The sequence below is a fragment of the Dermochelys coriacea genome, chromosome 3 (assembly GCF_009764565.3).
Source record: "Dermochelys coriacea isolate rDerCor1 chromosome 3, rDerCor1.pri.v4, whole genome shotgun sequence".
NCBI classification, from domain to species: Eukaryota; Metazoa; Chordata; order Testudines; family Dermochelyidae; genus Dermochelys; species Dermochelys coriacea.
The window spans coordinates 198,676,922-198,700,090 of record NC_050070.1 but is presented as its reverse complement, the minus strand read 5'-3'; the positions used below and the strand labels follow the sequence as shown (position 1 = coordinate 198,700,090).

Here is a 23,169-nt window from a genome sequence, read left to right as displayed (position 1 = left end):
GTAAATAACAGTAACAGGACATTTTTCCTTTTTTTAAAAAAGAGGAATTTGTGTTAGTTACTAAATACACTAGTTTATGGAAAACGTAGCTTGGCAATTGTGGCACTGCTTCTGTAGTGTCAGAGAGAGCTGATGGTATGAAAGAGGATGTACCCCAAAAAAGAAAAGAAGTAATGAAAAAGCAAACTAAATAGACAGTGTACAATATGAATTATTTAGATTGTTAAAATAAACCATCAACAAAACCTACCATATGGATTTGTGCTGTGTCACAATTAATCATTTTGGTGATCATAAATTATTCCTACTAGTCCCGTAGTCATGGGGACTATTCCTATAGGAATAGTTCCTTTCAAATAGCAAAGCTCAGATACTAGAAAGAGATGCATGGAATACAACATATATTATATATTTCCCCATAGCCTATAGGGACATATAGGGACATTCAGGAAAATTAATCCAAATTAACTGAAGGTGTGAATATAAAATAGATTAACTAAACTGCAATAAATCCCTGGGTGGAGACACTAATTCAGAATTAGGGCTTGTTTACATGGTCCCACAATGTGGATCAGAGGGATACGAACTATAGCACACACTAATGTGTTGCGCTGTAACTGTCCCATGTAGACCCCGCAAGTGTAAATTAAAAGGTACCTAGTTCATGTTAAAATGGGACTATATTAACACAAATAAGGTATCTTTTAGTTTGCACTAGCAGGGTCTGTATGGGGCAGTTACAGCGCACCACTTCAGTGCGTGCTGCAGCAGCTCACACCCCTGTAATCTGCACTGCAAGGCCATGTAGATAAATCCCCAAAGTGGCCTTAATTCAGTTTATCTTAATTCACTTCCAAAGCTTCACTTTGGAAGTGAATTAAACTAAGCCAAATTAAGGCCACTTCAATTCTGAATCAGAGTTTCTCTGTATGATGTTAATGCAGTTTAACTAATCCCCTTTAAATTCACATAAAAATTAATTCAGATTAATTTTCCTGAATATTCCTGTGTAGATAAGCCCTTAGGTTCTGGAGGAAGGAATGTTTTACAATCTCACTCCTCCTTTGATCATCAGTAAGGTATGAAGGTTGGAGAGAAGTGCTTGTGCCTCTTCCTGTTGCTTAACTAATTAAGTAAAGTTTGAACCTTTATTTCCAGCTTTTCATCCAAATGTTTGTGCTAAGGGAACTTGCATTTCCCATACAATTGTAGGATGAGTACTTCCTACAAGCTTATAGGCTTACCATTTCCCCATTCTTATGCCCAAATTGTGGAGGGACAATGAGTTGCTGCAGCCACACCAGCTGAATTTGAACTGCTGTCTTGAATAGCCTTATTCTGCAAATTACTGCTGTGCATAATTTACCCTTTATGACTTGGACAGACAGATGAATAGATACAGTAGAGCAGCATGTAAATATACTGGGTGAAATCCTGACCCCATTGAAATCGATGTGAAAACTCCCATGGGTTGTAATGGGACTAGCATTTCATTCACTGTGGTTTTTACAGATGTCTGATTAGAGGATAATTTGCTCTTTACTAATTTTCATCCACAAAGGCCCCATGTCATAGAGACCCAGGAGAACTAATCACAGAGGGCACCAAAGCCCATTTGCTGATCTCTAAACTGACAAAGGGTTTTGCGCCTTTATTTGGTTGTCACAAAGGAATATTGCATGGACAATTATACAGTTTCAGAAGTTTATGCAGTTTAAAAGTATTACAATTTTCATACATTGTTTTTAATTAAATTAATCTACAGGCCCAGAAGTGTTGCATGATATTTTACAAATAAAGATTTTGAGAATAATTAAGGTAAATATATATTTTTTTAAAATGTGAACCAATACTGTTTTGACAAACAGATAAAAATGGAATGGTTTGAATGAAAAACAATAACTTGAATTGTTTTTGTTTTAATAGAATGTACATTCTATAATATAAATAATCAGTTTCAACAATTTTACACTATAAATATAAATTTGTACCTTTATAAATAAATACTTTTTCACCTTCTGTACCATTTCATATTTAAATTTAGTGCTAATTATTCTCCTTTTGCTTTTCCTAGCTAATTCCAGTCTTCTTGGAGGCGGAGGGGGTAAGTCTTTGTTTAACATTCTCCTTCTCAAAAACACGATGTATGCTCTGAACAAAAATAATATTCAGTAATGCTGATAACCACAGTCAACACAGATCATCTTGTTTATGTGCATTAAGTTCCAAATGTAAAACTACCTCAGTGGAAAGAAAACCAGATGAGCTTTTTATCCTTTACATACAGCCAGGAGGTTGTGACCATTCCTTTCAGATATGGACCTCGTAACTGTCACCATTGTTACCTCAAACATAGGCTGCTGTGCTGTGCTCTGTTTAAGCTACACCTTAGAGCCATTCAAAAACTAAAGCTGGGGTATCTGAAGTTGAACTAAAAGAAAAGGAGTACTTGTGGCACCTTAGAGACTAACAAATTTATTAGAGCATAAGCTTTCGTGAGCTACAGCTCACTTCATCGGATGAAGTGAGCTGTAGCTCACGAAAGCTTATGCTCTAATAAATTTGTTAGTCTCTAAGGTGCCACAAGTACTCCTTTTCTTTTTGCAAATACAGACTAACACGGCTGCTACTCTGAAACCTGAAGTTGAACTGCTACACTTGGGATGTATTTCAAGGAACGTCTGTGGCCCATGGATAAATATCAGATAAAACATTCAAGAAACTGTAGCAATTGTAATTACTTAGTAAATAAAATTATGTTCAGACATTTTTATCTCAGCTGTTCACCCCATATCTGTGAGAATAGTGCAGTAGAATAATACTTTATTTCTAATCTTTTCTTTTTGTTATTTTACTTTGGAGTGAACTCTTAAAATTGTGAGTTAGTGAGGCAAAAGCTTGTGTAGTGCATGACAGAGTGGCTTCTAATATCACAATAAAACACAATATTTTTTTCCCTTTTAATACATGACATCATTTTGCTTTTCATGTATTACTGTAGCCCTAAGAGCTTACAAGAGTTAACAGTTGAAAAAAATCACACAGGGTTAAATTTCAGCATTTCTCTTGCTCACTCTGTTTTCTGCAGGAGGGGTAGGGGGAGAGGCTCCAAGCTAGAAATTTCACAATATAGTAGCTGTACGGATAGCTATTAATCTTTCCTGGCTAGAGTTAAAAGGACCTGATGATCACAGCCTACATATGCAATTGGAAAGGGAAGGATTCAGTAAAAAGATTGCTGTTACTTTTCAGACTCAGAGTGATTTGTTTTCACAACCTGAACAGTGTAAGCAACCGTCATTCCTGATCCATGAAGAGTGGATTCTCATGTGAGAAAGTGCTTCAAAAGTACATTGAGAGGGAGTTAGAAACATGAACATATTTTTAGTTCAAATACAGATCAAACTGTAAACCTACAATGAAGTGTTGTCTAATAATTTTCCAGTTAAGTTAATCTGTTTCTGTTTCTTTGAGGCAGTTTGTGATGCACCAAATTTGATTTTATTATTTGTATTACCATAGCACCTCATGCTCTGCCCAAAGTAATCCCTCAATAGTGATTGATGGACAAAAGGTGAGATTACTATATTATCTCCTAAGTATTTATTCCCATTTCATAAAAGTCAGTGCAAATACTCAAATTTCAGTCAGGTTTCTAGAGAAATGGTTATTGTAGAAAAGTTTTAGTTATTGACTTTCATCAATATTTATTCAGCTGGACTGCACTTCAGAAGTTGGTATCCTATTACTGTGGCACCACAGAATGTAGCTTGTCCTCTTGGCTCAGTCTGACAGACAGGATGATGACCAGTCCCTAACTGGAATTCTTCTCGCTTTTCAGAGCAACCATTGCTGCTTTTTCAGATTCAGTTCCTGCTTGACTCAAAGCCATACTCAGAAAGGTGACCTTTGCTACCACATCTTGATGCCATTTTTGTTTCTTAACCCAGAAGGTGAAAGACACTTGCTCCCAAAAGGCAGGCACTGCTCTGTAATCTAAAATAAACTTGAAAGGAAGTGAGGAAATTGGTTAGTAAAACTTCAAAATGGAACCCTTCAGAACCATCATAAATCAAGGAGTTTTCCTGGTATTTGTGGACATAAGGACACCCAGCTACAGATCCCCATCACTTACTCTCTCTAAAAGTACCTAGGGCTTGTGCTGAACATATGGTCTTTCTTATAAGCTCTTCTCCATTCAGCCTGGAATCTGACCTGAGAATGCTGGTAAAGGTCATGTTGGTCACGCAGTGACACTCTCTCAAATGGGTTTGTGAGATTCCTTCTCTAGCTGACTAGTTTATTTGGCCAGTCTCCGGACTGGGCCACCCAAATGGTACAGGAGTCACTAGCATTGTTCAGTTTACTAGGTCTCACAGCAAACAAACAAGCAGCATCCTGGCTCCAGACTTCGCTTTATCCAACCAGAATACATACTGCCTTGCACAAGAGTCTATCAGGGTGGGGAGTAAATGTGGATCCCTGCTGAACACAGGGAATATGGTCTCCAATGGAAAGATGGTTTCCTATAAACACCCTTGTGCTGTAGGCAACAAAGTTAGCTGCATTACTGCTCAGAAGGCTAAAATGGGAAAAATTTATCCTCAGAATTCCAGTGCATGACAGTGGTCATGTACCTGAACTATCAGGGTAGCAAAAAAAAATAAAAAATAATAAAAGTAAAAAAATCTCAGCTTGCTGCTGTTTTCCTGGGTACAGGTGGTTCTCCTCTCAGTAAGGTTCTGTTTATTCCAGCTCAGCTTCACTGTACACTGTGGGCTTAGGCTCTCCAAGTTTCTCCTAGCAAAGCTGCAATAATGGAAAAGTCCTTTTTGTAGCTCTGCTTGCAGTGAAATTCAGTTCCAAGTACTTCATCTTCCACGTGACATTTTTACACCACCATGAAATGCCTTGGGTCTCTGAAAATGTTACCTGTTCTAAAATCTAGATTTCTTTTCTAAAATCTTTCCAGCATTGAACTAATTGTAATTAGATTGTGTGAAGAACCCTGGTCTCATCTTCCTAAGTTTTCTAATGATCTATTAGAAAAAACTTTTTAAATAATTCTTTTGAAGAGTTAATGGATCAAGTTTTTGATAAACATGTTTGCAAGCTTGTCCTTTGGTTCAAGTGCTGGTGGCTTTGCATCACTGCCAGCTACTTCTGTGCTATAAGAGACAACCAAATTTTAAATCAGTCATCTGACCAGATTATCTAAGTATAATTGGGCTTTTTAGAGCCAAACTGATGATTGTCTTTAGATTCCAATTTTAAATCTCCTGTGTATGTTTTTATGACTGAATGAAGAGATATGAAAGATGCCAGACAACAGTTATTCAGATAACTATTTTAAAAAAAAAAATCACGAAATGTACAATATTATTTCAATGTAGACTTCTGTATTTAACTGAAGATTCTTTTTAAGACTTCTTTCTGCTTGTCAGATAACTCTTATGAAGTTCCCTGGAGTTCATTAAGAATCTTATAAGTAATTTTGTCTTTCTTTTAAAATTAAATTCAGTTTTCACTAAGAGACAGCCTGATTGACACATTTTATTTCACTTTTCACTTTATTTCAGGTTAAACTTTTTCACCAGGTTTACCACCCAACTGCTTCCATTAACTCGTGCAGAACAATTATTTATGTATTATTATTTGTTTCTAGTGTCGCCCACAGTATCACAGTGGATAAATGCAAAAGAAGGCACAGGCCTTACCCTGAACAACTTATGCTCCAAGGTCAATATTTTCCAAAGAGGCTAATGATTTCTGATGTCTTCATTTTTTTTTAATGCCGAAATTGTAACTCCTTTAAAATTGCCTGATTTTCAGAGGTGGTGAGGGGACTCAATGTTCTCTGAAAATCAGGCATCTTAAGATGTCTCCTTAGGTTGGACACTCAAAAATGGAGATGCCCAAAATTACTTCTTCTGAAAAATTAGACCTAAAGTTGTGTGATAAGCATGGGCCCATTAGTGCACACCTTGTTCTCAAGAGTCAAGTCTGCAGGATCCTGGAACCATTTTTTTTTCTCTGCTTAACAGTCAATCTTTTCTCCTTTGCCTTTCCGCTTCTCAGTTGTTTCTCTGAAGGTATATTCTTTCTTGATTTGCTGGACTTAATGAACCACACATTGCATGCTAATCTTTGGGTTGTCCTTTCTGTTTATACAAGATATTTTCAATTCAAGCTTATGAACTAATTAGTAACAAACTAGCTTTTTTCTGTAGGTGTTAAATTTGTTCATCAAAGGTGACATTGATTGTAAGTATACCCCAATGTCACTAATATTATTTATAAAGTATTTTATATGTAAATGTAGTGAGGTGGGGAGGGGAGTTTAGTTTAATATGTCCTCTTAGGAATTTAAGCATCACCCCACCCCCATGTAAAGACACAGCTTATTTCAGCAAAATAGTTATTTTACTGGTTTATCTTAAATCAGTTCCCCAAACGAAGCTATATCGGCAAAACACTTTTTTGCTGGTATAACCGTGTCAACACTAGAGCTTTTGCCAACATAGTTATATCAGTCAGGGGTAGCGGGGGGTAAGTCACACCCTTGAATGACGTCTATGCCAGCAAAATGTTTAAGTGTAGTCTAGGCCTGCCTCTCCAGTCTTTAGCCTACAATTTAAAGGAATATAGTATGTAATCATAAACCATATATTTAACTTCTAAGTGCATTTTTTAACTATATAAACAGGAAGTGAAAAAGAAATCTCACGTTAGCTATTGTTTTTACTAGTAGAGTGAAATGAAGTGTTGTGTTTTGCCAAGAGCTAGATCTGATGTACTCACGTATTGTAAACTTCAAATACTCTCTTTTAAGAGACAAAGGGGGGATTTATGCCAATCACTGCCCACAAACATTGAACATTACTACTTCATATAGGACACTGAGGCCTGGTATACACTAGAAAATTAGGAAAGCATAACTACATTGCTCAGGGATGTGAAAAATCTATGGGTAGTGTATACACTTAAGTATTCCAGTGGTGCAGCTGTAGTGTTTTAAGTGAAGACAGGCCCTGAAGGACCTTTTCATACTTTCAGTCCATGACATCATTCATTTTCCACACAGACTGCTCCTTTGAACAAGTATTCATATTAAAGACCCAGCCCTTCTAAATTATTTGGTTTAGTCATGATCCCAATAGGTTGTCAGTGGAAAGTTTGAGAGTACCCGTGTAGCACTGTCAAGCCTTTCTGATTCAAGGAAATAAACAATGGATTGGGTTTTTTGGTAGAGTTCATTTACCTCTTCCTTCATCATGTCAAATAATATTAGTGACATTGGGGTATACAGTAGAATCTCAGAGTTACGAACACCAGAGTTATGAACTGGCCAGTCAATCACACACCTCATGTAGAACCAGAGGTATGCAATCCAGCAGCAGAAGAGACCCCCCCCCCAAAAAAAAACAAATACAGTGCAGTACTGTGTTAAATATAAACTACTAAAAAAATAAAGGAAAAGCAGCATCTTTCTTCTGCATAGTGAAGACTAAATACAGTTTTGAAACAATGTTCTGTTGTGAACTTTTGAAAGAACAACCATAACATTTTGTTTTGAGTTACGAACAACTTCCATTCCCGAGGTGTTCATAACTCTGAGATTCTACTATTCTTACAACCAGTGAGGTCTTTAAACAAATTTATCTGCCTCATTTTGGCATTCAGCTAGCCTCAAAAGCTGTTTGTTTGTACGCTGTCACATCATTTCTTATTGTATGTGGTGGTGTTGTAGCCATATTGGTCCAGGATATTAGAGAGAGAGCTAATATCTGAAGAAGAGCTCTGTGTAAGCTCAAAAGCTTCTCTCTTACCAACAGAAGTTGGTCTAATAAAAGATATACCTGACCTGCTTTGTCTAATGTCTTCCCTTAGGTATTTAGATAACTATGAAGACACACAACTTTCTTGGAGAACAGTGGTCATTGAGAAGAACTGATAACCTGAGGCAAAAGGACTATTAGCCTTAGTTGCTCATTAACCCCTTAATATGCTCTGTTAGAAGATAGCTGTTGCAATCATTTTTTAAGTAAAGAAAATTGTGTGAACCTCATTCTCCCATTGTCATTCTAGTCCCCTGCCTCTCTTTGAGTAGGATGGATTTGATTAGTACTGCATCTAGAGGTTTCAATACTATGGAAATACATCAGCCAATGAAGTTTTCTATATTTTTACTTTCTATACAGAAGTAATACTAGTTCTCCTTTGAGTGATTGTGTGTGTACATACCCACACATAAACACCCCTCTTCAGGTGTACCTGAGCCCAGTGCACTCAAGTTAGAGACTTTTAGCTAGCAGTACCCATTGTACATGTGTCTTGCAGGTCCTCATGTCTCAGACCTAGAGTGTAACAGATGGAGCTGCCCTGATCCACTCTTAATTCCTTCTCACTGCCTATGGCTAGGAGTTGGAAGTCCCCGAGTCACCTTGAATTCAGAGACTTTTGCCTGCTAAACAGTGTATGTAAATAATTTATAGTATTAGTTAGTTAGCGTAGTGTAAATAGACAGCGATATTTTTTATGTTTTCTTTGTTGTTTCATGAGTAGGGAGTTTCTTTTCTTTCTTGAGGGCACTTTAAAATGTAGGAATCCCCAGCATTGTCCTTCCTGTCAGGCTGCTATGCCTTCAGTGGTGTGTGTGTGTGTGTGTGTGTGTGTGTGTGTGTGTGTGTGTGTGTGTGTTGCTTGATTTGTTGAAATGATGTTCTGTCTGTCAGTCTTTTACTACCAGGATGCAGAAATCTTCTGAGATAGGCCTCAGGGAGTGTCTCAGGGCGAAAGTCATGCAGGTGGCTCAGATCTAGGCAAGTCCATAGCTGAGTGGGCTGAATATTCATTATCCAGAAATGCTCTGTCTGTTTCTTCTGCCTCTTTGGTCTCTCTCAATGGTCAAAAACCTGTGAAAATAAACAGGGAGAAGAGGCATTGCTTTCATTCCCCTGGATCTTCTTCCAAGTTGATTGTCTTGTAGGTTTCAGGAGGGAAAGACTGAGTTGAAAATGCCTCCTTCACCTCTCATAGTAACTTTTACCATAGAGTTTCAGCTGATAAAGGACTCTCATAAGACCTCTGGTACTGAGGTTAGAGAGAGACCTCAAGAACACCATTCTGTGGTACCACCTAAACAACTCTTGATGTTGGTACTCAAGAGCAGTATATGTCACTGTGGTGCCAGTGGCCCCAGCACTGAAGATCTTCTTGCCAGAGCTGTCAATGTCAGTGTGCATTATCCATGCCAGATAGCTTGGTGCCTTCAGGCTTCTTTGGTAGCTAAGGATCTGCTTTGTCTCCAAGTGCTGGACTTACCTCTCCTGAAACAGCCTGTGGTTTCCAGATGTTCAACAGTGCGAACTTCAGGACTTCCTCAATGTTCACATTGGTATTGGACCCAGTGTCTTCAACTCTCAGAATACTGTATAGGACTTTCTAGACTGCCCAATACCACACCATCTCTGACTGAAGAATATGCCTGTTCTTCTGAGACTCAGAGCTTCAAAGAACCATCTTGGTCAGATCGCAGAGACTGAGATATTTACATTCTCTGATTGCAGGAAGGCATTTCTCCATTGGTTTGGATCATCAGTCTTATAGGTGTAGGACAAGGGTGTTTTCTGCCTGGGGCTCCCCAGCTAGGGTCCCATTCCCCAATTTCCTGCCTTGGCCATATTGTGAGTGACAAGGTTGGTGAAAGCCTCTCACCCCAGGCCGAGATTGCTGACTCCACGACCTGAACATGTTTTCTACCTGGACCCATCAGATGAGAACATTCAAGACCAAGGGCATCAGATTCATACTCATATCTCATAGTCTTCATCTGATGAGGCAATTGTGCCCCAGTTTTACTCCCTCATCCCAGATAAAGCCTTTTTAGGACTTTTTGGTCATCTTGGCACTGGACTTTGAAGCAGAGAGGTGTTCAGGAGAACCACCAAAACGATCTAGATATTCTTCAGTTGGTGGTGCCAGGAAGGATGCCATTGCCTACACAAAACTCTGCTTGATCCTGCTAAACTGCTGTGGCAGAAAACCATTTCCCTGGCACTGACCTTGAAAAGGGCTGACCATTGGTACCAGGTGCCCTCACAAGGTTTCTAACGTTTTTTTCAGCCACCCAGAACCAGGTTTCCTGTTTGTGGCTGTGGCAAATGAAACATCTTGGCAGGGGCAAGTCAAGGTCACCCTGAAGGATAAAGAGCCCAAAAGACGTGACATATTTGGCGGGAAGGCTTATTTCACCTCCAGGTTTGAGTTGCAAATTGTGAACTATCAGGTACTTTTCTCCAAATGTGGCATGATTAATTGGGATTCCATGACAAAATTTTTGGAGGCACTTCTATAGGACTCGAGGGATGAGTTTAGTACAGCCATTTTCACTGCATTGTTGAGAGCAGAGTAACAGTTTATCAGGATCTTCCCAATTTAGCTCCTCCTGTACCCACCTCTTTAGAAACCCAATGTCTGGAACTCCATAAGTATAGATTGATGGGTTCTGGACACTATGGAGCCACTTTGTCCTATGACTGCAACAGCATATCACACCAAGAAAGGTTCCAGTCCATTCTGAACTTGTGAACATGTCTAAAACCAACCGCAGGACTACAGTGAGATCTTGTCTGTGGTGGCTGGGGTATGCAGCATCCTGCATGTATGCGACTCAGCATGCCAGACTTCACCTGAGATGCATACAGAGCTGGTTGATGTCTTTCTATCAGCCAAAAAGACATCCTCTGGATATGCTCATTCACATACTTGTTTGGGTTCTATCATTTTTAGACTGGTGAAGTGAATCCAGACAGTATTTACAAGAAGTTCCTTACTCACCCCCTCTGCCAGCAGAGGACATGAGTAACTGACGTGTGCACTGGAGGATGAGGTGCTCACCTGAATGGGATCCAAACACCAACAGAACTTTTCTGACCTCCATCAAGGGAGTGACCAATAGATGTAATGACAGACAGTACAACCACCATGTTTTGCCTCAAGAGGCAGGGTGAGATTCAGCCCTTCATATCAGGAATTGGTGCAATTGTGGAAATTTTGGTTCAAAAAATGTAACCCACAGAGCCAATCGCCTATCAGGGTAGTATGCACTTGCAGCCACCTCTGCAGGGACTTCACACAGGATTACAAATGCTCCTTTAAAATATGACAAGGTGAAGACAATCTCTTACAAATAGAGAGACCCCAGTGGTGACCTGTTTTTCAATAAGGGAAAACAGAAAATATCATTTCTGTTCCATGGCAGGGATGAGTACAGGCTCAGTCACAGATGTGTTCCTGCTTCCTTGGGAAAGAGAGCTCCTCTATGCATTCCCTCTGATCCCATTGCTACTCATAGGCATCAAGAAGCTGAAGCAGGAATACACGAGGATTATAGCTCTGGCATGGCCAAGACAGTACTGGTTTTCGGACCTACAGGGGCTCTTGATCCGGCCTCCATTGACATTGCCCCTGGTTCAGGACCTTTTTTCATTGAATAGCAGCCAAGAGCTGCACCTGAACCCTTCCAGGCTCCATCTCACAGTGTGAATGCTGAATGGCTGAACCCAGTGGAAAGAGGTTGAAAACTTCCTCATGAGCAACAGAAAGGTTTCCACCAGAAAAACTTACCTTGGAAACAGGAAGAGCTTTTCCATCTGTGCCACAAGACATCATCTCTTTCTACCTGAAATGTCCGTTCACCGTATCTTGGTATGCCTACTGTAATTAAAGGAGTCAGGCCACCTCACTTGATATTCTTGATGAAGGTGGTATTGGACTTCCACCCGAACATAATGATTCATTTACCAATATTTTTTCCAAATTCTCATAACCATAAAGCCAAAGAGAGATTCCACTCACAGGATTCTATCATTTTAATTGATAGGACAGAACAAATGAGATCTTCTCTGAGACTCTTGATATTGTATGCATCAATGATGAGAAAACAGGCAGTTTTTGTGCAGAGAATTTGGAACTGGATATCTTTCTGCATCAGGGCGTGCTATGATCTTACAAATGTAATAGTTCCAGAAAGTATTTTAGCTCATTGCGTCTGAGCTCAGGCTTCCTCTGCAGCATTTTTAAGTAAATCTCCATCATGCACATCTTCAAAGCAGTTTACATGGTGTTCTTTGATTCATACTTTGACAAGACATTATGCCATCACAGCAATTGCTAAAGCTGATGCTGACTTTGGGAAATCAGTCTTTGTCAAGTAGACAAAATTCCTGAATTCCTACCACCTAAACAAGTACCACTTGGCAATCATCTGACATGGAATATATATGTGCACAGTCATTGAAAGGAGAAAAATGTACCTGTACAGTAACTATTGTTCTAGCCTGCTGTGCACATATATGCTGCATGATCCACCCTCCTTCCCAACTAGTTTAGAGGCTATTGATATCAGGTCAGCCCTGCCCCTTATGCCCACTGAATGGATATTGCTAGCTAAAAATCTCTGACTCAAGTGCACTAGCTGCACAAACAACTGAAGTGAAGTATATATGTGTGCAACGCTTGTTGAAGAATACTTGTTATTACTCAGGTAAGTAATCATTGTTTTATTGATAATCTAATAGTCTAGATCAGAATATGATCCTCTAAGACTGCTGAGTTTGGCTTGATGGTCCTTGTTCTCCATTCCAAGGTTTGGATCAGGCCAGAGGTATATGAACTTCTCTGTACTTCAACTCCTTTTATATAACTCATTTCAAGAGTAGATCTCCCAGAGTTCCATTGTAAACTAGGCTTTTATATATAGGTCAGCTATTGTAGGTCAGTTTGGGGTTTTATTCCCCTTGTTCTTCGTTGTTTTTTTTCTTTGTCATGTCTTGCCAGAGAGGCTGTTTCCAATTATCTGGGCCACCAGGCTCAGCTTTAATTTAAATGTTGTTGTGTGTTTTTTCCTTTGTGTACTATATCTGGATATGTAGTGAGAGGAGGTGTATAAATAAGTATAGTTTATTTTAGATGTTACAAAGGAAAACATCGATTGCTCTGTGTACCTGGACCTGTACTTGCCCAGTAGATCTGATCTGGTAATTCCCTTCAATTCCTTCTATTATTTTATTTTAATTTAATTTAACTGCTTGTTTAATTTAATCCAAGTATGCTAATAGATCTATTTTTGTCCTGGAGTTGTCAGGGTTGCCTAAAACAAGACTGTGCCCCTTCAGAGTCCAAATTTTGCTTAAATTATATGTGTATATTACTCTTCCATAGGTAGTTGACTTATCCCTTTTGCTGCTTCCCTTATTCAGCCATATATACCCCAGTAATAGAGGTTTCTGGATTGATTTAACTATAACTTTTGACTTGGTCATTCCTCATTTCTTTGTCTGATTGGATACTGTTACAAAGGTCCTTCAGAAAATAATAATTCAGTGATTGCCAAAATGACTCCACACAAATAATTTTGTTTCTTGCAAGAATTGATATTAATGAATGACATCTGAAGTGCAGTGTTCGGGGGGGGGTGCGCTTTCCATTGTACACTGATTACTTTTTTTCTAGACCAGACATATTTAAAAGGTGTGATCAGAACATGGTCCTTTAAGGCAGTATTCATAGTTTAGCCAATGTATGATGAGTCTGAAAATTATTTTTTTGGTTACAAATAGGTTCTAAAATGTATGGTGTCCACACTATGCCAACGTACTCCACTGCTTACAAAGCCTGTTACTCTTGCTACTTCATTCAGCCAGTGGGAGTCACTAATAATTAGTGTTTATCCATAAGGGGCTGAGCATGCTGACTCCACAGTTTTCTTAACTCATGCCTGAAAATGGAACTATAACAGTGTTCCCGTGCTTGGCAGGAGTTTGTGCTACTAGTAGACCACGAAATGGACAAATACAGTTTTTTATTTGAGGGAATTAAATTTATATCTACCTACTAATAGAAACAGAATACATAAGCTGCTACAAAAATAAATAAATTAAAAAGATACTGCTTAAGTTCCATGTGTTTTAGAGCAGGAACGTATTTTACTTACATTTCAGGAAGCTACCCTGCTGAGTAAATATACGGTACTGTGCCATTTCTTCAAAAGTGAGGCAGACTATTAGCTAATGATGATGCTGGGATGTACGTCCACCACAATAAAGATTTAAAGGTGATCATGACAAATCCAAGCAGGAAACTGAGGCATAAGGACTTTTCCTTCTTTGCATTGTCTGTTGTTGAGATAAAAACACCAAAAACAAAACTTACAATGAATAAATCAGTCCTTAAGATCATGATATAATGCCGACCCCCAAAATACTGCATGATGTACACAGTAATATATATTTTACTTGAATTATGCAAATGAAGAAATAAAATTAACCACATTCTCTAAGCATATCGACCTACATTATATTTACGTTTTCCTTTAAATCTGTTCTTTATAAACATATAGCAGGCACTTCTGATTTTGTTCTATACGTTTATTTTCTAAAACTCTTGATTGGGTACAATTTTGGAATCCCTGTGTGATGAGATTTTTGCTGATTCTGCGTATCTCTGAGTTTCTTTGCCCCGTCTCAGGAGTATCTCACTTTTAAAAGCTATGGTAGTATGTGTGCTCCTCGATATAGGAAAGATAAAGGCCAGTCTACAGACAGATGCAGGAAACAATTATTTTTTCACTTAACAAGAGGCAGGGCAAAGGTCTTAAACTACATATGTTGGGAAATTAATCTGTTTGTTGAAGAACATGGTTCCTACAATGAAAAGTGAATTAGAGTGTTAGAAAATGGCACATTGTGCTGTGTGTTTATAATGAAAAATGTACTAAGCCAACTGTTGGAGTTTGTGTTTATATATTTACCAGGCTGCTAAGGTTAGCTTGAAATAAAATACTTGCCTGGTATCCTTAAGGTAAGATCTACAAATTGGGACAACTGTCACAGTTAGTCAGTTTCATGCCGAACAACCTTGACAATGTCCCTTTCAAAGGAATAAGATTGAGCAGAATGCTGCACTGAAGACTTGTTTCATTTGATTTCAAAAACCATCCCGGACCTGTTTTTCAAGTAAAAGTCTTGATCCTATTTTCATTGATATCAATAGCAAAATTCTCATAAATTTCAATGGGAGCAAAAGTAGGATTAGTCTCTAAATGAGAAAATATAAATCTTTTTGGCAAATGCAGACCTTTTTATTTTTTTTCCTGGCTTTGAGTTAAAATATTACTCTTAAAGCAATAACTAATAAAATTTGAATCATGTAATTTAAATATTGCATAAAGTGTGGAAAATAATTTTGTCACTGTTTGGAAACCACAATGCTAATGTAATTTTGTCATAGTCTAGATATAAATTAAATATTCACAAATCTTTTTCCCTAAATGTAATTTTCTGCTGTTAGACATAATTGTCTAGAGCCAAAACAGATTCAGACAAGCAGTACCAATGAAACGGCTTTATTAAATGTTTGACCTGCAGGCAGAAATAGATATACTTCACTATACCTGACAACCCTGCTAAGGTTGTCACTATGGTATAGAAGGAACTATACTCAAATTATGCCCAGGACTTTTGCTAAACTGTATAATCCCCCTAACTGCAAAATGAACAAGAGAAGTGTTTTTCCGAAGGCCAAAGCTGCATATATTATGGAGCAGATTATACTTAAATTCTATGGCTGTGACCCCTGAAACTTATGGCAGAGTTGCATTGAATTTTAGTATGATTTTTAATCATCTGATAACCTTCAATTTTTTAAAAATACCCAATGAGGTGAAAAATATACTCAGCACCTAACTCTAGGAGCTCCGCAAGAGCGGTAGGACATAGCCATGTCCAGTATCGCCAACCCCAAACATTCAAAAACCACGAGTAAGTCCCCAAAAAATCATGAGAGCTTTTTTTAAAAAATACATTTTGGGTTCTTTTTGCTTGCCTTCAGGCTTTTGAGTCTTTAGGTTACACTTGGGCCACATTTTCAAACTTCTCTCTGCAATCATGAAGGCTATAAAAAAATTCAACTTTGTGCGGGACTGGGCTATAACTTAGTAAACATGTTGTGTCAGCACAAATGACAATGAATCAATTAATCCTTGAATGAGTGATCTGTGTGTAATATACACTCAAATACTAAGTGAAAAGACCATTATTAAGATTGCAAAGTGAAAAACACTACAAAAATTTAGGAAATACCAGAATCAATGTTCATTTTTATTTTGGTCCCCTTATTCATATGCATTATGATAATCTTTAATTACATGATCACGCAGGACCCCTGCCTCATTCGCAAGATGGGCACTGCTTATTTAATGAGCAGCTATTCAGTATTTTGTTTTATCCTTACTGTTCAGTGTGTGGCCCAAGGGGAAACCCTGCTCTGAAAACAGAAATATTAATTTCCTCAGGGGTGTAATCATGATAGTAACTGAGTGCTTTGCAAAGATTAATTAATTTGTCTTCACAAAATGCCTGTGAAGTGAGGGAGTATGGTTTTATCCACAGATGAAGAACTGAAGCACACAGCTGAAGGTCAAAATTTTCCACTAATTTTGGGTGCTTAATTTGAGAATCTAGGATCTGACTTTTCAGAGTAATGAGCACTACATAGCACTTACTATTTTCACAGCACAGTTCCTGTGATCAGACCCCAGGGTCTCATGTCAGGCACCCAAAAAATGAGGAACACACAATTAGTAACAGCCTGCAAAGTTTGGTTTAAGGAACTTGCCTGGTGTCACATAGGAACTTTTTGTCAGATGCAGGGATAGAATCCAATTCTCAAGGGCAGCATTCAACTGCCTTAACCATGAGGTCACCCATTCTCTTCCTGTAGTCTCCTTTGTCATTCATTAGACACCTTTCAACCTCTGCATGAGGTTGGCTCCTACACACAGCAGTCTTTCACCAAACGGCCCTGATTTATCCCCAGAGCAGCTCCATTCTGTGATTCATCCATCTCCACTTTAGGGTACTGCAGGGGGATTCCCCGAACCCTAAAATTGTCATAAAAATTGCAGGCTTCTCAACTTCAGTGGATAGGAGGGGAAAATAATGTAGATCAAGCATAGGAAGGTGCAGTAATATGGAGCTTTTTCCTTTCCCACCCCTCCCAACTACTGAGATTTTTCTGAGGTGGGGTGAGGGGTTGACGCCTGTAGGATGGGAGTGGAGAAGGCTTCTGCTGGCTAGGGTGGCATAGCATACAGCCAGCAAACATGGTCTTTTGTGGCTTGAACAACCCTAGGGTCTTGTGTATATTTGTCCTATGAGGTTGGTCCTAAATATTTCATTGCTTTCCTATTATACAAATGGAAACACTGAATTCCAAGGCCTACAAATATCACCCCTGATTCACAGAAGAAGAGGAGAGCAGTTTGCACCCTTCTGCATGAGGTGGCACTTGCAGATATACCTGATTGGATCCTTCATGACTTCTAAGTATGTACCTTTTTTTTTAAAGTATGTACTTAAAAGGGGTACAAAGTGCTCTCTCCTCTTTATCTGTGGGAATGAATCAGGGGTGATGCTTGTAGGCTTTGGCGTTAAGTGTTTACATTTGTATAAAACCCTAGAGTATAAAAGGAAAGCACTGACATACTAACGATGGCAATTTCTATTCGTCCCTATATCTAATTTAATTAAGTTTTTTAGGATACAATTGTTTTTCCCCCCATGTTTAATAATTATGTGGGCACCAGGTGCAATTAATAGTATTTGCATTCGGAGGAAACCGTTTTTATCTTCACCATTGTGTAAATCTTTTCCTGTGTGTTTCACTTTGCAATAAAAATGCACACAGTGTTTAGTAGTTTCAAGGGATTATTAACATAGATGTTCATTGCTTTACATATGTGTCACTAATGATGGCTGGTAGTTTCTGTTAGTTCAATTTATATACGTCTGGAACGGCTTTCTGCTCTGTATTTTTAGTTTCATGTGTTGCAATAGCTTAGAACCCATTAGAATTCTGCTGCTGATTTGGGGTTTGGCACACATCCCACGACAGATCTGCCCCAGTTGATTTGAAAAAGGGCTGGAACTAAGTAAGGATCTCTTGTGCCTGAATCTGAGCTGCATGGAATTCTGGTAAGACTATGCCTCTGCTTGCCAGCTTAGCTGTGAACTTTTTGCCATCCTTAACAATTCCTTAGACAAGTTGAAAGACAACCTTGACTAGAACTGTTTGCTCTAGAATAAATTCCTATATTATTTTAAAGGTTGAGAATTTCCACTTTGAGATGATGCAAAAGACAGTGATCAGGGCAAATAACGCTCATAAAATTGTAACGTGATTAAAAAAAAACGGAATTTCAGTAATGTTTTTATGATGTACAATGGCAATTCAATTAACCCATTAAGTAATTACAAGTAAAAACTGTAATTTCATTCTGTCTTTTTCCAGCATAAGTTGTAGGCAGGAGTGCTGGAACAGTGTCATAGTGGAGGGTGCTGATGATGGAAGCCATCAAAACCATGTATTTGGTGTGTGTTATTACTACTTCAAGCCAGGAGGTATGGTAGCACCACTGGTTGTACCTCTATATTTGTATAAACATGGAGCTAAACAAAATAGAAAAATGAGAGAACAATTATAAATTAATTAGTTCTAAAAAACTATTCTGCATTCATGTTAACTCTTGTTACTAATGAATGATTGATTGTCTACTATGTATTATCTTTTATCCAGGGACCCTAAAGTTCTCTGCAGCAGAACAACTACACACCATGCGTAAGGGTCACTTCATTCATCTCTAAGATTAACAGCAGTATTTAAACAGCACAGCAACACTACACAACAGTTCAGTTGAAACTGGTAGGCAATGTGTAATTATGTACATGAAATATAGCTACTTACCAGGGGAAGTACTTGTACTATTGAGAAAACAGCCTGTTGTTATCAGTAGTATTACATTAGCCCTGAGAAATCCCATTGTGCAAGTAAGTGTACAAAGTAACAGATGGTCCTTGTTGGACAGAGCTAAATAGTCAAAACTGTTTAGCATGGGAGGTAAACGGAGGCACAGAGGGGAAGTGTCTTGCCTAAGATCAGCAAGCAAGTCAGTGGCAGATCCAGGAAGAGGAGCCTGAGTCCCATTTCTGTTTCAGTGCTCTAAGCACTGGATCACGCTACCTATCACACAGCTTGGGACTCTTATTTGATCAGTATCTTATGCAGCTCCCTTTGCACTGGTTCCCTTGATAGCGTACTTGTTCATTAGTATCCTAGAAAGAGAAATACAGTATCACTTTCTCCAGCACGTAAGTATCCTTTGGAGGTCTCTCGTAGGAGAGCCGATCAGATTTGACCTTGCATAATTTATTAAACTGATGAAATTATCGCCTTCAATAGTACATTTGCATGATCAGTTTTCTATTAATCAGTAATCCAATAAATTAGTACAATGGGAAATGGTAGATTTGTAAGAACATACGAACAGCCGTATTGGGTCAGAGCAAAGGTCCATCTAGCCCAGTAACCTGTCTTCTGACAGTAGCCAATGCCAGGTGCCCCAGAGGGAATGAACAGAATAGGTAACCATCAACTGATCCATCCCCTGGCGCCCATTCCCAGCTTCTCACAAACAGAGGCTAGGGACACCATCCCTGCCCATCCAGCCATTGATGGATCTATCCTCCATGAATTTATCTAGTTCTTTTTGGAACTCTGTTGTATTCTTGGCCTTCACAACATCCTCTGGCAAGGAGTTCCACAGGTTAACTGTGCGTTGTGTGGAAAAAATACTTCCTTTTGTTTGTTTTAAACCTGCTGCCTATTAATTTCATATGGTGGCTCCTAGTTCTTGTGTTATGAGAAGGAGTAAATAACACTTCCTTATTTACTTCTCCACACCAGTCATGATTTGATAGACTTCTATCAGATCCCCCCTTAGTCATCTCTTTCCAAGCTGAAAAGTTCAAGTCTTATTAGTCTCTCCTCATATGGTAGCTGTTTCATACCCCTAATCATTTTTGTTGCCCTTTTCTGAACCTTTTCCAAGTCCAATATATCTTTTTTGAGATGGAGCGACCACATCTGCACGCCGTATTCAAGATGTGGGCCTAACCTGAATTTATATAGAGGCAATATGATTTTTTCTGTCTTATCTATCACTTTCTTAATCATTCCCAGCATTCTGTTTGCTTTTTTGATTGCCACTGCACATTGAGTGGATGTTTTCAGAGAATTATCCACAATAACTCCAAGATCTTTCTTGAGTGGTAACAGCTAATTTCGACCCCACCATTTTACACGTATAGTTGGTATTATGTTTTCCAATGTGCATTACTTTGCATTTATCAACATTGAATTTCATCTGCTATTTTGTTACCCAGTCACCCAGTTTTGAGAGATCCTTTTTTAGCTTTTTGCAGTCTGCCTGGTACTTCACTATCTTGAGTAGTTTTGTATCATCTGCAAATTTTGCCATCTCACTGTTTACCTCTTTTTCGAGATCATTTATGAATATGTTGAATAGGACTGGGCCCAGTACAAGCCTCTGGGGGACACCACTATTTACCCTCTCCATTTATTCCTACCCTTTGTTTCCTATCTTTTAACCAGTTACCAGTCCATGAGAGGATCTTCCCTTTTATCCCATGACTGCTTAATTTGCTTAATAGCCTTTGGTGAGGGACCTTGTTAGATATTTTGAAAATCTAAATATACTATATCCACTGGATCCCCCTTGGCCACATGCTTGCTGACACCCCCAAAGAATTCTAATATATTGGTGAGGTGTGATTTCCCTTTACAAAAACCATGTTGACTGTTCCCCAACAAATTATGTTCATCTATGTGTCTGACAATTTTTTTCTTCATTATAGTTTCAACCAGTTTGCCCAGTACTGAAGTCAGGCTTACCAGCCTGTAATTGCCAGGGTCACCTCTGGAATCCTTTTTAAAAATTGGTGTCACATTAGCTATCCTCCATTCATTTGGTACAGAAGCTGATTTAAATGATAGGTTACAGACTAGAGTTAGTAGTCCTGCAATTTCATATTTGAGTTTCTTCAGAACTCTTGGGTGAATACGATCTAGTCCTGGTGACTTATTACTGTTTAGTTTATCAATTTGTTCCAAAACCTCCTTTAATGACACCTCAAGTTCCTCAGATTTGTCACCTAAAAAGAATGGCTCAGGTTTGGGAATTTCCCTCACATCCTCAACCATGAAGACCAATGCAAAGAATTCATTTAATTACACCTCAATGGCCTTATCGTCCTTGACTGCTCCTTTAGCATTTCGATCGTCCAGTAGCCCCACTGGTTGTTTAGCAGGCTTTTTTTTTTTTTTTGGCTTTACTTTTGGAGTCTTTGACTAGCTGTTCTTCAAATGATTTTTTGGCCTTCCTAATTACATTTTTATACTTCATTTGCCAGAGTTTACGCTCCTTTCTATTTTCCTCACAAGTATTTAACTTCCACTTTTTAAAGGGTAACTTTTTGCCTCTAACTGCTTTTTTTACTTTGTTTAGCCATGGTGGCTCTCTTTTGCTTCTCTTACTATGTTTTTTAATTTAGGGTATACATTTAAGTTGAGCCTCTATTATGGTGTCTTTAAAAAGTTTCCATGCAGCTTGCAGGGATTTTACTTTTGGTGCTGTACCTTTTAATTTCTGGTTTCAGAGTAGCAGACATGTTAGTCTGTATTCACAAAAAGAAAAGGAGTACTTGTGGCACCTTAATTTCTGTTTAACTAACCTTATTTTTGTGTAGTCCCCCTTTCTGAAATTAAATGCTACAGTGTTGGGCTGCTGTGATGTTTTGCCTGCCACAGGGATGTTAAATTTAATTATATTGTGGCCACTATTACCAAGCAGTCCAGCTATATTCACCTCTTGGACCTGTGCTCCACTTAAGACTAAATCAAGAATTGCTTCTCCTCTTGTGGGTTCCAGGACTAGCTTCTCCAAGAAGCAGTCACTTAAGGTGTCAAGAAGATTTCTCTCTGCATCCCATCCTGAGGTGTATATATACCCAATCAATATGGGGATAATAGAAATCCCCCATTATTATTGATTTTTTTTTATTTGAATAGCCTCTCTAATCTTGAGCATTTCACAGTCACTATCACCATCTTGTCAGGTGGTTAGTAATATATCCCTACTGCTAAGTTCTTATTATTAGAGCATGGAATTACTATCCGTAGAGATTCTATGATACAGTTTAGTTCATTTAAGATTTTTACTTCATTTGATTCTACGCTTTCTTTCACATATAGTGCCACTCCCCTACCAGCACGACCTGTTCTGTCCTTCCTATATATTTTGTACCCTGGTATTAGTGTCCCATTGATTATCCTCATTCCACCAAGTTTCTGTGATGCCTATTTGTCATGATTTCCATTTGTACTTTTCATTAATAAAATTGATATAAGAAGCAAGTAGTCACTTAAACTTGGAGGTTTATGGGGAAAATACTATTCATTTAATTTTTAGTGAAAACATCATCATACTGTATTGTAAGCTAAGAATAGACCTGAACAAACATTTGGTCTGCTTAGTTTGGGACATGAACACCTTCCCCCCTTTACTTTTATTTCAGGCTCTAAATAAGCCCCACTCTTCCACTGTTCCTTTCCTGCTTTCCCAGATACCTTTCTTTCTCCAAGGTTGTCCCCTCCTTTGATCCTGTTCTGGGACCTAGCAGTTCATCGAAGCTTTTCTGCTAGGCCCTAAGTATCACATCTTTAAAGTGTTGTGTATCCAGAATGCACTGTATGTCCTCAGATTACATGGGATTTGAAATTTTGTTGTGAATGGGCCTGCTAGAAAGGTGCTTGGATTTGTTTGGCCCACTGGATGGGATCCTAGTACCTGTGTGAGAGAACCCCCCGGGGATTACAAGAAGGAAAGTAGACTGAAGTAGACTAATTGGAGAGAGGTTGTGAGAAAGAAAACATATATGTTAGCTCACATTTTTGTCTCAGCATAGGCAGCATTTGAGGCCTGAAAAAAGAATTGTGATTTGCTGTTAGTATTCACCTCTGTGTTGTAAATACATATTTTGCCAAGTACTGTAGACTTGATTCACACCCTGGATTGTTTCACCCCGAAGTGCAAAAGTAGAATGTGGCATAAAGATGCAAACTGCCTGCAACCTTCACCATGTATGAAGAGTCTTGGAGCTATCAGGTGCAGCCCAGAAAGTGAACTCAGCATCTTCCCTGTCTTGCCACCGCATCCTACTAGGCCTGCAATTTAAAAGCTGCCCTTCCCAG

At 38.6% G+C, this 23,169-nt stretch overlaps 1 protein-coding gene across 4 annotated transcripts in view; it reads left to right on the top strand.

The window, feature by feature from the left end:
- Nucleotides 1–23,169, top strand: part of MACROD2 (mono-ADP ribosylhydrolase 2) — a 1,347,099-nt gene that overhangs the window by 341,788 nt on the left and 982,142 nt on the right. For all 4 annotated transcript variants that reach the window (XM_038394327.2, XM_043512065.1, XM_043512066.1 and 1 more), the window contains exon 4: nt 2,075–2,104. In XM_038394327.2, coding sequence (XP_038250255.1) covers nt 2,075–2,104 — 30 coding nt within the window. The remainder of the gene's footprint in view (nt 1–2,074; nt 2,105–23,169) is intronic.